At 55.9% G+C, this 13,685-nt stretch overlaps 1 protein-coding gene across 7 annotated transcripts in view; it reads left to right on the top strand.

Moving 5' to 3' along the window:
* The window catches only part of RPS6KA1 (ribosomal protein S6 kinase A1), a 53,637-nt gene that overhangs the window by 26,148 nt on the left and 13,804 nt on the right, over positions 1–13,685 (top strand). For 2 of the 7 annotated variants that reach the window (XM_058718503.1, XM_058718502.1), the window contains exons 3-15: positions 2,920–3,036; positions 3,302–3,383; positions 5,103–5,183; positions 5,376–5,455; positions 7,251–7,357; positions 8,100–8,137; positions 8,433–8,575; positions 8,984–9,054; positions 9,370–9,458; positions 10,470–10,534; positions 10,784–10,886; positions 12,348–12,478; positions 13,487–13,612. In XM_058718503.1, coding sequence (XP_058574486.1) covers positions 2,920–3,036; positions 3,302–3,383; positions 5,103–5,183; positions 5,376–5,455; positions 7,251–7,357; positions 8,100–8,137; positions 8,433–8,575; positions 8,984–9,054; positions 9,370–9,458; positions 10,470–10,534; positions 10,784–10,886; positions 12,348–12,478; positions 13,487–13,612 — 1,233 coding nt within the window. Of the gene's footprint in view, positions 1–31; positions 195–654; positions 738–1,765; positions 2,056–2,902; positions 3,037–3,301; positions 3,384–5,102; positions 5,184–5,375; positions 5,456–7,250; positions 7,358–8,099; positions 8,138–8,432; positions 8,576–8,983; positions 9,055–9,369; positions 9,459–10,469; positions 10,535–10,783; positions 10,887–12,347; positions 12,479–13,486; positions 13,613–13,685 lie in introns of those variants that run through there. The other 5 variants (XM_058718506.1, XM_058718504.1, XM_058718501.1 and 2 more) reach the window with 5 other exon arrangements.

The following is a 13,685-nucleotide window of genomic DNA, read 5'->3' as shown; positions in this document are numbered from 1 at the left end:
CTTCTGTCCCTCCTCCCTGCAGAGGGGGAAGTGAGAAGGAGGGGGTCAGGGACCCTGCCTTCTGGGCCGGGAAGGCTGAAAAAGCAGAAGTAGACGAGTAACAGGGCCCTCTGGCCACCGGCTTGAGCCCCACCATGCAGACCCCGGCAGATTTCCCCAGGGTTGAGAGAGACTCACTCCCCTGTCCCAGAAAGGTGAGCAGAGGGTTGGCCTGCCTCCAGCAGCGTCTGTCACCATGACCCTGGGCAAAGAATGGGTTTGGGAGTGGCTTTGTCCCCTGGGGTTTCCGGGTGACTGCTTCTGTCCCGAGGGAGTGTTCTCGGAGGCAGACAGGCAAGTGGAGGCTCAAACCTCAGGGCGGGGTGGGCAAGGGTTGCTGTGTGGCTTTGGCTCACCTCAGCCCCTCTCTGAGCCAGGCTTTCTGCCTGTCCCACACAGGGTTATACTCAGGGGCCTGATTAGCATGCAGCTTCTTAGAGCTGCAGCTTTTGTGACTGTTCAAGGTCCCCTGAAGATGGGGCTGTGTCTGTCAGGGTCTAGACCTAGAATGGGAAGTCCCTGGACCAACCCCAGTACTGAGGGAGGGGGTGGGCTTGGATGGGCAGGGCATGGCTCTGACTGACTTACCTGCCCACCCTTTCCTGGCCACTTGAGGCCCGCTGACCCCAGGCCAGGCAGTAACTGGAGGAAGGATTTGAGTTTAAGCCTGCTCTGCCACTGGTTCACTTTCAGCATGGGTGTGTCACTGTCCTCTGGGCCTCGGTTTCCCATTTCCGAAATGGGGATAACAGCTTTTGAGAAATTTGGATCAGAGTCAAAGCCATCGGATTGCATTCAGGAGATGTTCCTCTCAGTCCACTATCTTAGTCCAGGGCCCTGGCATAGGAAGAGACCTCAGAGGTGTGTCTGCCACAAATGCTGGACTGTACCCCCCCCCCCCCCCCAGCGCTGGGTGTTTGCTGGTGATGTCTCTGCACCTCTTTTCCCACCCCCTGGCAGACCAGCAAGAACCCAGAGCTCTGCCATTGAGTCCAGGGTCTGACTGTCTGCATGTCTTTCCTGCCTGTGTGTATGGCTTGGGTATCTGTCAGTCTACTTGGGCCTCACTGTCTCTTTCTGCCACCCACCTGCTTCTGTTCCTGTTTCTGTCTCCATTTGATGAGTGCCTATCTTCACCTGTTGGGTACATCTCACATGTCGGGTGCCTGTTGGGTTGTGTCCCCTTCTGTCTCTGCCTGTTGAGTACGTGTCCCATCTGTCTCCACCTGTTGGATGCAAGCCCCCATCTGCCTCTGCCTGTTGGGTCCCCATCTGTCTCTGCCTGTTGAGTTTGTATCCCCTTCTGTCCCTGCCTGTTGGATATGTGTCCCCATGCACCTCTGCTTGTTAAATATGAGTTCCCTCCTGCCTCTGCTTATTGGGTACTTGTTGGATATGTATTCTTCCTACCTCCCCTTGCTGGACATGTATCCCTGTCCATCCCTGCTTTGTGGGCATGCGTCTCTGCCCGTTAGATGCCCATCTTCATCTGTCTTTACCTATTGATGCCTGCCTCTGCCTGCTGGGTGACCCTCTTTCTCTGCCTCTACATGTTGGGTGTCTGTCTTTGCCTGTTGGGTACCTGTCTACCCCTCAGCAGCTGGGTTGGCCTGGGGCTTTCCCTTTGGGACCCACAAGGAGGGTTGGGGGGAAGGGCCTGAGGGCAGCCCTCAGGCAGTGGGGAGGGGGGAAAAGAGAGGAAGGGAACGTGGTGAGATTGTAGGCCTGGAGCTGGGAAACCACAGGCCCTGAGTGATTGGCGGCCCTGAGCAGGACCCAGCCCCCGCCCTCACCCTGCACATCCGCCTTGGGCCTGGCCACCTCCGAGGCAGCCCCTGACGCTGCCTGCTCCTGCCATGGTGCCTCGGCCCTGCCGGGCGAATGGAGCAGGATCCCAAGCCGCCCCGCTTGCGGCTCTGGGCCCTGCTCCCCTGGCTGCCCAGGAAGCAGCGGCCCAGGATCAGCCAAACCTCCCTGCCTGCCCCTGGCCCTGGCTCTGGCCCCAGGCAGGACTCGGTGAGTGTGCCCAGATGTCTGGTCTTGGCCTGGCTATGGCCCTTGGAGCAGGTGCCTGGGCAGCCAGTTTGGCCTCAGTTGGCTGTGGACTCTCCAAGCCCAGGCCTGGCCCTGCTGGATGACTGGACCCTGCCCAGGTTTGCTTCCTAGGGAAGTGAGGAGGCACTTCGGGGCTCTAGAGCAATTCCAGCAGATTGGAGGGAGGGCAGAAGCGTCCTAGAACAGCTAAGACCGGGCAAGGGGTTTTTAGTAGACTTCTATGACGGAAGTTTCTATGGGTGGATCGTGGAGTCTCTAGGCCTCTGCTCCTTTCGACCCCAGACTGGCACTTGGGTTGGCCGGGGGAGCCTCTGGTGACTTTTGGGTCCCTGTGCATCTCAGCCCTGTCCCTCTGGCCAGAAGGGTCCTGTCATCCATTCTGACCAGGAACAAAAGCCCAGCTCTACCTCCCCAGTCTGAGCACAAACTCTACTTCCTATTGTGGCAGAACCAAGACCTTTGCGGCAGGGGAGGGGGGCCCCACAGGGAGGGCCTGCGCAGAGCTTTGGGCCTCAGCCAGAGCCTGGGGTTGGCTCCACCTGGCTGTGCCTGGGCATCCCTTTGGGCCTCTCCAGGCCAGCAGAGCTGGAGCAAGAGGAGCAGTGCCTCACCTGACTCAGCACCTTGGTAGTTTGACCCTCCCCGGCCCTTGAGGCCCTTTTGGTATTGATGAGCCAGGAGGCTGGCCCCTTCAGCATAGCTGTCTGGTGCTGCTGGCAGGGCCCTGTCTGCTGAGGTCTAGTGGGAGCGGGCTTGGATGGGGACCATTCCCCCGGCCGGCCCGGATGAAACCCACCATGCCCACCAGCTCTATCCCTCTATCAGGATGAGGGCATCCTCAAGGAGATCTCCATCACGCACCACGTCAAGGCTGGCTCTGAGAAGGCCGACCCATCCCATTTTGAGCTGCTCAAGGTTCTGGGCCAGGGATCCTTTGGCAAAGTGAGTTCTGAGCCCACAACTGGGAGGGCAACACTGATCATGTCAGAGGTGGGGATGAGGGGTCACCCTGGGGCTCAGGATCTGAGGGCAAGGGTTGCTGGGTCTGAGGGGAGGACAGGAGGTCACCTTGGTACCCAGGGAGGGCAAAAGGTCAACCTGGGACTCGGGGACGTCAGAGGTCAGCCTGTGCCCTGGAGGATGGAAGCTGATGGGCTCGGCCCCCCTCCCCAGCTTCTCCTCTGCTTTTTCCCCACTGCTTTCTCAGGTCTTCCTGGTGCGGAAGATCACCCGGCCTGACAGTGGGCACCTGTATGCCATGAAGGTACTAAAGAAGGCAACGCTGAAAGGTGAGTGGAGGTCCCTTCCCCATGCAGAGCCCAGACTGGGCCCCAGATTGTGGGAGACAGCCCAGCTCTCAAGGTGTTGGGTCTGACAGAGAAGGCAGTTCTATCTCCGGGAGTACCTGGTCTGAAGGTAGAGAAACAGGCCTGTCCTCAGCCACCCCTTACTCCCTATCCCACCCATTGCAAAGACGGGGTCCCTTTCGAAGAAAAGACTTCTGGGGAATAACCGCATCCTTCCCCTCCCCCACCCCCAAGCCAGCCACCAATTACCGTAGCTGAAGGTGAATGTCTAGAAGGAGGCAGGGGGTGAGTGCAATATGTTTGTGGCAGGGGCCTTCACACCCCTGATACTCAGGTTACTTGGGCAGAGTTGCTTCATGAGGGAGACCTCTCAGGGTGGAGAAAGGTGTTGGGGAAGAGGCAGGGAGTCCAGGCAAGCAGCTAGGGCAGGCAGGAGAGAGTGAGTTGAGGCAGGGCCACAGAGATGGACAGCAGGGAGGTTCAGAAGGGAGCCCAAGGCCAGGTCTAGAATTCCACGGCTCACAAAGTGTATTGCTGTGGTTGGTAGTGGACTCTGGGCTGGCAGTGACCCTGACCAGGTGGAGTAGGCCCTGGCTGAGGGGAGGGAGGGAGGATCAGAAGTGTTGGCCTTAGGGACTTCAGGGGTCATGTGGCCCATAAAGTGCTGTCTGTGGGGTACTGTGGTTTTGGTGCCCTAAGGCCAGGCTGGTAGGGGTAGAAGTCATTCCCCAGCAGGGGTGATGGGAGCCATGAGGGAAAAGGATGAAGGACTTGGTCGCTGCTGTGAAGGTCCCCAGGCTGGGGCGGGAGTGGCTGTGTTGACCCTGCAGCGTGGTACACTTGGTGCTGTGAGTGAGAAGCCCAGGGGAGAGTGGGTTGCAGCCTCACAGAAGGAGTAGCCATTTGAGCTGTGCCTTGAGAAGGATCAGTTAGGAGTTCTCCAGAATGAAAATAGTAGAGGGAGGGTTCCCCGGGAAGGAGGAGCTGTTGGCCCGAGCAAAAGTGTAAAAAATGTAAGGTATATTTGGCCAACAGCGGCAGGAATAGTTAACTCCAGCATGGTCCATGCCACACCTGGTAAGGGAAACGAAAAAATTAAAATCGAAGGCAAAAAGTGCTCTGAAGGAGCAAAGCACAAGCCCTGCAGGAGAGAGGGCCCTAATTTAGCTTGGCAGTTTAAGGAAGACTTCCTGGAGGAGATGAGGCCTAAGCTGAGTCAAAGAAGAACCTGCTGGTGATCAGAATGCCTAGGGACTTTCATTCGTTAAAAAAAAAAAAAAAAAAGAGTATGTGGGGGTGTCTGCTCAGACACACGAGTCTGAATTTTAGGCCCAATGACTCTGCCTAACTAGCTCCCAAGTGACTGTTCTCTCCATCCCCCCAGACTGGAACTAGGGATTTTTGTGCCAGGTGAGGAAGGGTCTGGTAAAGGCATCCCAGGGGGAGCCTCAGGGGCAGAGGCTAAGGGCACACAGGACAAAACAGGTTGCTGAGATTGGCTGGATTGGATGGCCCTTGATGGGGGCTGGGGGGAGAGAGAGGGCGAGAGGGATGGGCAGGGGGCTAAGGGCCCAGCCCTGAGTACTGCCATGTAATGTGAGGAACTCGTGGAAAAGAAGAGCCCTTCTTAGACAGGGCTTGGGGCTGACTCTTTAGGGGGAGGGGCTAGACTCCTAGTGACTGTCTTTCTCTTCTGGCCAGTGCGTGACCGTGTTCGGACCAAGATGGAGAGAGACATCCTAGCTGATGTAAACCACCCGTTTGTGGTGAAGCTCCACTATGGTGAGACCGCAGTCCACTTGAGTTCGCAGCCTACTTGAGTTCGCACCCTGCCTGCCAGCCTTTGCCTTTGCCTGTGGGCCACTGCCTTCCCCGTATGTTGCCCCCACCCCCAGCAGGCCAAGGGAGCTTAGAGTAAAGGGGCAGGGCCCAGGACCCAGCTGGCTCCACCATTGCCTTTTCCCCTCTCCCCAGCCTTCCAGACTGAGGGAAAGCTCTATCTTATTCTGGACTTCCTGCGAGGCGGGGACCTCTTCACACGGCTCTCTAAAGAGGTGAGCTAACACCCCACTGCCCCGGGGCCCCGAGATGGAGCTGGAGGGACAACGAGGCATCCCATCCCAGAGCCCTGTGAACAACCTGTCTGGTGTGGCTTGGACCTGGGACCACCCAGGCCTGCCTAGCAGTCCCTGGCCCAGGAACTGATACCCAGTGTTACGCTGGGACAGAGTGTACAGCTTGGCAAAGCCTTCGTTCCTCCAAAGATGGGTGAGGAGGATCAGGCCCTGGGTCTCCATGATTCCCAGGAGCTAAGGGATCTTTCGTCTCTCTGCCTCCATTCTTCTAAGGCTGCCCTGGACAGGGCTGTGAAGATGGGCAGAAGCTTAAATCCACCCAGAAAGCTAAATATTTTAACATTATGTCCCATGTGTTAATCAAAAGGATTTTAACTGACATAAAAGAATTCGAGCCAGATATAAAAATGGGACCATTAATACAAGTCAAACTTCAGAAGAGAAACAAACTTTAAAAGAAAAAAATTTTTTTAAATTTTTTTTAATGTTTATTTATTTTTGCGAGAGAGAGAGACAGAGTGCAAGCGGGAAGGGACAGAGAGAGATGGAGACACAGACTCTGAAGCAGGCTCCAGGCTCTGAGCTGTCAGCACAGAGAGCCTGACGTGGGGCTCGAACTCACAAACTGTGAGATCATGACCTGAGCCAAAGTCAGACGTTCAACCCACTGAGCAACCCAGGCACCCCTAAAAATTTTTTAAATGTTATTTTAATGTTTGAATAGGCAATATACTCACATGATTGAAAAGAAAAATGTTGGGGCGCCTGGGTGGCTCAGTCGGTTGAGCGTCCGACTTCGGCTCAGGTCATGATCTCGCGGTCCGTGAGTTCGAGCCCCGCGTCGGGCTCTGTGCTGACAGCTCAGAGCCTGGAGCCTGTTTCGGATTCTGTGTCTCCCTCTTTCTCTGACCCTCCTCTGTTCATGCTCTCTCTCTCTGTCTCAAAAATAAATAAAATGTTAAAAAAAAAATTAAAAAAAAAGAAAAGAAAAGAAAAATGTCATTGAGAAATCTTCCTCGCACCCCAATCCCTCTACCCGCCATAGGTAAACACTTTTACTGATTTCTTGTTTAAGCGCCCCATGTTTCTTTGGTAATACAACCCATTCTGATACATGTTCTGAATTCCAGCCCCCATTTCCTTACATAAAAAGTACTAATCTATGTATCTGTTCTATATCTTGCCTTATTCAAGATAGCAGATCATGGAGATGGATCCATATCAGAACATGGAAGTTTCCTTGTTCTAGTTTATGGCTGCATAGCACTCCATTACACATGGGAGAGATGGTTTATCCCAGTCTTCTGCCCAACCCTTTTGCTATTTCCAAACAACGCCACAATGAGTGACTCATATGTTAATCATGTCATACCTCAAACCCCTTTACATATTGTTTTAATTTTTATTTATTTTTTCATTGTTTTAACGTTTATTTTTAAAGAGAGACAGAGTGCGAGTGGGGGAGGGGCAGAGAGAGAGAGGGAGACCCAGAATCTGAAGCAGGCTCCGGGCTCTGAGCTGTCAGCACAGAGCCTGACGCGGGGCTTGAACCCACAAACCGCGAGACCACGACCTGAACTGAAGTCGGGCACTTAACCGACTGAGCCACCCAGGTGCCCCTCGTACCCCTTTATACAGAGCATGGTGTGTGGCCCTGGGGTGTCTAAGGGTCCTCCCCGAGGTGGGCCGCCGAGACCAGGAAGCTGCTGACTGCAGTACCTGAGCTCCTGAGGAAGAGGCAGTCGCAGCTGGCGTCCCCTCCCGCCTGTCGTAGGTTATGTTCACAGAGGAGGATGTGAAGTTTTACCTGGCTGAGCTAGCTTTGGGCCTGGACCACCTGCACAGCCTGGGCATCATTTACAGAGACCTCAAACCTGAAAAGTGAGTGAAGCCCCAGCTCTGCCCCAGCCTCCCTAGCTAGGGCAGAGGCAGGCCTTGGGGTCTCTCCTGACAGGGGTGGGTGTAACTCTCCCCAACAAAGTCTCCCTGTGTGTGGCCGCCCTGTGGATAGGTGGGTGGGACGGGTGGTGGTGGCAGCAGGGCCCTCTTAGGGGTCTGCCTAATTACCAGTGTCCGTTAAAAGGGCTGGACACCTCCTTGCAGGTACGTTGCCTACATTTTTTTTTTTTTTTTTTTTTGCTAATCCAGTGCGATGTCTGAGATGCCACCACTAAAGGTCATTCTTTGTTTGATACGGTCCTCTCTAGAATTTTCCTGAATATCTAAACATCCTCAAATGGTAACTTGACAGCCAGGGGCAGGTGCTGGGCTGAAATGAGATCTGACTTTAGAGTTAGGCAGACCTGAATTCAAATCTTGTCTCCGTCACCTTTTAGCTCTGTGACCGTGGGGTGTTGCTTGACTTCCCTGAGCTTTAGTTTCCTCGTTGTTAAAATAGGGCCATAATAGTACCTACCTCATCCAGTTGTTCCGAGGATTAGCAAAGAACACAGGCCACACATCTGCATGGCACCACCACCACCCTGCTCCACCTGCCATTCACCGGATGGATCTGGGTGGATCGCCTTCTCTGGGCTGGGCCCAACCCCCACGGCCCCCTTGGTGTCACCAGAACCCAAGGGGCCACAGCTGAGGGGCCCCAACTCCCATCTCTCCATTACAGCATCCTTCTGGATGAGGAGGGCCACATCAAACTCACCGGTGAGTAGAAGGCACCTGCCCCTTCAATTCCCAGGGGAGGTCAGGATGGGCTCTTGATGGGCCTGGGCTGAGCGCTAGGGGATCCATTCTTCCCGAGAGGCTGTGCCAGGTACTCGGAAGTGGTCAAAAGCCCAGACCCTAGACTTGGGATGGCCTGGGTGTGAACCCCAGCCCCATGGGAGTGGTGCCCTCAGGCCTGTGGGCAGGGGGCTTTGGGTGTGCAGGGGTTGGCAGGGAGGAAGGCAAGGGGGGGGAGGGTTCCTAAAGATGTGTCCTCTTGCCCTCCTTGCCACAGACTTTGGCCTGAGCAAGGAGGCCATTGACCATGAGAAGAAAGCCTATTCCTTCTGCGGGACCGTGGAGTACATGGCCCCCGAGGTCGTCAACCGCCAGGGCCACACCCACAGTGCAGACTGGTGGTCCTATGGGGTGTTGATGGTGAGTGGCCAGACAGGGGAAAAGCATTCAGCCCATGCCTCAGGCCTCAGTTTTCTCATCTGAACAGTGAGGGGGTTGATAGTCTCTAAGACTTCCTCCTGTCTTCTCCCAGCCAAGCTGCCTCAACATCCACCCAGCTGCAGTTTCCTTCCTTAGGAAGATTCCAGGCTTGGCCCCACCTGGGCTGCCCCCACCCCAGGACTGGGCCTCTCCTCAGCCTCAGGCCCCTAGTGCGGCTTTCGGTGTTCTGATTGACAAAGGAACCAGAGATAGTCACAATTCTCGATCCAGGTGGTCCTGCCAGAGGCCAGCAGGAATCCTGGGAGTGAAGCTGAGTGGTTTGGGTGGGAGGAGGTCGGGGACATGGGAGATGGAGACCAGAGCCTAACAGACCCTTGTCTTGTACAGTTTGAGATGCTGACGGGCTCCCTGCCCTTCCAGGGGAAGGACCGGAAAGAGACCATGACACTGATTCTAAAGTAAGCACTAGCCCTGTCCTGACACCTCAGGGTCTCCCCTGATGTCTGGCCCCAGTTTGGGGGCCAGAATAATATCCTGTACCTGTCTCAGATTTCCCCATCAATGAGACCCTCCTCTGAGCTAAGCATTATGCTTTCTGGGGCCCCCTTTTCATCCATCAGGGCCTGTGGGTGGGGAATCCCTGAAGTCTTTGGGAGGTGAGTTAGTGGATGGTTTGTCTGGATTGAGCTGGAAATTAGACCTGGACAGAGCGGGGAGGGGAGATGGGCCTCTGGGGCGGGCTCAGCCCTGATGAGACCTGGGGGCTGTTTTAGGGCGAAGCTAGGCATGCCCCAGTTTCTGAGCACGGAAGCCCAGAGCCTCCTGCGGGCCCTGTTCAAGCGGAATCCTGCCAACCGTCTCGGTAAGCAGCTCCAGCTTGGGAGGGGAGCGGGGTACAGCTGCAGCCTAGGCCACAGCGTCACATCTGGGGCTGAAAGGGGCCGTTGTCCTTTGTGTGGGCAGACAATGCCGCCGGCCACCCTGCTTTCTGGCTCCATGTGTGGTGTTTGGGGCGGGGGGGTGACCTGTGTATAGGGGGAAGGCAGGAACTGAGTCATCCCTACTCCCCCTGGGGACAAGGACAGAGGCCCCCACACAGGTCCGCCAAGGCTGCTGGCACAAGAGAAGGCATGAGCTCAGGAGTCAGAAGGCTCAGGTCCCAATCCTGTCCCCATGGCAGGTCCTCACCGCCCTGCACACAGTGGTTCCTCCATAAATATTTGTTGAGTGAGTGCCATTTATGAGCTAAGTGACCCAAGGCAGTTGACTTCACCTCCCGGAGCTCTGGGTCCTCGTCTCCACGGGAGATGATGATCCAGATCCCTCTTGACTGAATGAAGTTGCATGAACATGCCTGGCATGTAGTAGCTTTTCAGTATGTCTTGGCCCCTTGGATCCTGGGTTCATCTGGACCATGACCAGCTTTGTAAGGTCCCAGTTCAGGTCCCTGGGGCCCAATGGAGTGAGAGTCTGCCTGGTGGCTGAGAAGGGCAATGGGATGGATAAAAGCAATGGAGATGAGGCCTGGGTTGAGAGGGAGATGGGAGTCCCCTGCAGATGTCAGAATAAGTCTGATTTCTGTTCTCTGTGGCCTTGGACAAGTTGCCTGACCTCTCTGGGCCTTTCTCCTTCCATGAGTACATTTGGAGCTTGATCATAACGGTCTCCAGAAAGTGGAAAACGCTGAGTGGGCAATAGGCCTCTGGGGTGACGGCTGGGTGGCTTTGGGGCGGGGAGAGCCTATCGTCCCCCCTGCTCCCAGTAGACAGCTGCAGCCGCTGGTCCCAGACCACGGTGAGGTCACTCAGCAGACAGGGTGGGTGTCTGGGAGTTGGACTATCCAGGGGCAGACCCCTCATCTGGGCTCTTTCAGGCTCCGGCCCTGATGGGGCAGAGGAAATCAAGCGGCATATCTTCTACTCTACCATTGACTGGAATGTGAGTGTGTCTGTCCACCCCACAGCCTCAGTCAGGGCTTCACCGGTGGTGGGAGGGGGCTTCCTCCGATGTGGAGCAGAGGGTGACAGCATGGCCTTGGAAGCAAGGGCTGGCCTCCCCCGGGCAAGCAATTATGCCCCCGTCTGTACAGCCTGCATAGGCAGGGCTAGTTACCTTCTCCTGCCTGAGGCTCCTGGTGGGTTGTTGGGGATGGGCCACGGTGACCGGAGTGGCCACCTCACCTTGCAGAAGCTGTACCGTCGCGAGATCAAGCCACCCTTCAAGCCAGCCGTGGCACAACCTGATGACACCTTCTACTTTGACACTGAATTCACGTCCCGCACACCCAAGGGTATGTCGGTTGTCTGGCTTGTCTTGGGCTGGCACAGGAGGGAAGCAGGGAGTCAGGGGCCCCTTGGGATGTAGGGTGGTCAGGGACTCTGGCAGGCCCAGGTGTGTGGGCAGACTGAAGGGTGGGTCTCTGACTCTTTGTCCCCATCTCATTCTGCCTGACTCTCCCACTCCAGGGCTCTAAGGGCCTCTTTGTACGTGAGTGAGGGGGTGGGGGGAGTGGGTGGTTAAGGCCACAATAGAAAAGTCAGGCCCCCTGCCCCAGGCATCTTCCAGCCCACTGGGAAGACCAAACACATCGGGCTCACACTCACGTCAGGGCTAAAGAATCTGACCCAGCAAAAACATGAGGTGGAGACAGTCTGTCAGAGCAGAGGTGACGGCGCCCACAGGTCAGGGGCAAGTGTGGGAAACGCCTTTGGCTGCTCTGATCACTGGACCTCAGTGTGTTCATCTAGAATATGGGCTCGGTCACAGACCCACTCGGTCCCTGGGGTTATTGCAAGAAGCCAAGGAGGGGGCTTCTGGGAGGGAGTTTGGTAAATCCCAATATCCTGGTCAGATATCGGGGGTTAGTGTTAGTTCTGGAAGGCTTCCCGGATGGATGGGTTTTAGCAGAGGGGCTGCTCTTCTCACTGCGGGTTGCACAGCTCTGATGACAGGGAGCTTAGCACTTCGCAAGCAGTTGGTCTCATCTTTATTCGCTTACCGGATCAGTACATACCAGCTTCCTACTGTGTGCCCCTGATCAGCCATGAGGGGATTGCCCCGCCTCCTATGGCCTAGACTGTGGTCGGGGGAGAGGTGTGAAAACTCTACTGGGCGGTGTGGCAAGTGCAGCTTCATAGGGGTGAGGAGTTGGAGGAGCAGGCTCAGGCAAGGCTTCTCAGAGGAGGGTGTGCCAGCTGAATCGTGAAGGACAGACAAACAGTAGAGTATCTGGTCAGAGGGAACGGCATGTGCGGTGGCGCAGGGTCTCCTTTAAGGATCTGGGAAGTCTGGCGTGGCTGAGCTGTAGAGTGGGAAGAGAGGAGGCTAAGATCATAAGGACCTCAGTCACCAGGCTGAGAAGTTGGGCTTTTGGGCTTTCTTCTGGGGCAGAGAGGAGCACTTGAAGGGTTCTGGCAGGGGGTAGATTTGCAGCTGGGACCATCCCTCCCGCTGCCTGGGCAGCAGATGGACCTGAAGGGGCAGACCCGAGGCAGTGAAGCAAAGCAAGGGGGAGGCTTCCAGAAAGGGATGAAGTGTCTTGGCCTGGGCCGAATGCCCATCGTGGGGTGTCTTTTATGTTTCTTGTGTGTCAGGCCTGGGCTGGTCTAAACGCACACGAACAGATGGCCTAATTGAGGTCTGGCACGAGAGGCCTGCCCAAGCCCTCTCCACAGCCCTGGTCTCCCTTTTCTGGGCTGCCTCGGGGTCAAGGGCACCTTCTCAGGGTCACATCCCCCTCCCACCCCTGCAGACTCCCCAGGCATCCCTCCCAGCGCTGGCGCCCATCAGCTGTTCCGTGGCTTCAGCTTCGTGGCCACTGGCCTGATGGAGGATGATGGCAAGCCTCGGCCCACGCAGGCACCCCTGCACTCCGTGGTACAGGTGAGGGGGCAGGAGACTGCTGCTCCGTTGTCTTTTCTACCCAGAAGCCACAAAGGCAGAGAACACAGGCTCTAGAGTTCAAACTCTGATTGCCACCGTGTAGCCCATTGGACCTCCAAACCTCCTTGGGCCCCACTTTTTCCGTTTGTAAAACAGGGATGGCAACATGGATGTAACAAATTTCCTAGCACAGAGCCAGGGACGTTGTGGAGCCTGGATAAATAAATGCAAGGCGGTGCCCAGGGTGGTGGTGCTGTGGGGTGGCTGTCAGATCCCTGACGGGGATGGGTGGCAGAGGGCTCGTGTGTCCTCACACTTGTCCCCCATTAGTACACTTTCCGTGGGAGATTTAGAATTCAGAGGCATGAGGGTAGACTCTGGAGCCCATTGTTCAAGGTAAGGGACTTTGGGCGAGACACTTACCTTCCCAGTGCCTCAGTTTCTTCATCTGTAAATGGGGGTGATGATAGAACTTTTCTCCATTGGTTGTTGCATGTGTAAAATTAAGGTGACTGTGTAATTTATTCTACAACTGGGACATCTTTGTCTGGGACAAATATTAAACCAGACCGGATACAAGGACAACAGGCGTAAACCAGGGCTGTCATATGGCGTGTGGTCACCTGCCGTAAAGTGCTGAGAGCAGTGCCTGCTGCACATAAGCACCACAGAAGCATTTGCTGTTGTTAATGTCTCAGAACTTTAAGACACATCATGACGTGGGCTGTGATGCCCCAGAAGGGGGAAGGCAACTCGTCTAAGTTCACAGGATGTGGCAGAGCCGGGACCCAGCTCAGGGCTCCCGTGTCTCTCAGGCCTACCCAGCTTTCTCAGAGCCACAGACCCCTCGATGCGTGTGTTGGGTTTCTGTTGACCACAGTGCGGGAGCCAGTGAGTGTGCCCGTATAGAGTAGAAAATTGAGGCCCAGAAGCCAAGGCCTTGGGTACTGGGGGACGAGCCCTGCATTCTAGAGCAGACGGCCAGCCCCACCTGTTGGTCTTCTGCAGCAACTCCATGGGAAGAACCTGGTTTTTAGCGATGGCTACGTGGTAAAGGAGACGATCGGTGTGGGGTCCTACTCCGTGTGCAAGCGCTGTGTCCATAAGGCCACCAACACGGAGTATGCTGTCAAGGTGGGCCTCTCGACCACGTCTCGGCCTAGGCTGCTGGGCCAGGGGGAGGCCACTGTAGCCTCAGACCTTCGGT

Source organism: Neofelis nebulosa, chromosome 2 (assembly GCF_028018385.1).
Source record: "Neofelis nebulosa isolate mNeoNeb1 chromosome 2, mNeoNeb1.pri, whole genome shotgun sequence".
Taxonomy (NCBI): domain Eukaryota; kingdom Metazoa; phylum Chordata; class Mammalia; order Carnivora; family Felidae; genus Neofelis; species Neofelis nebulosa.
Note: the sequence above shows the minus strand (reverse complement) of the source record. Positions and strands in the feature narration are given on the sequence as shown.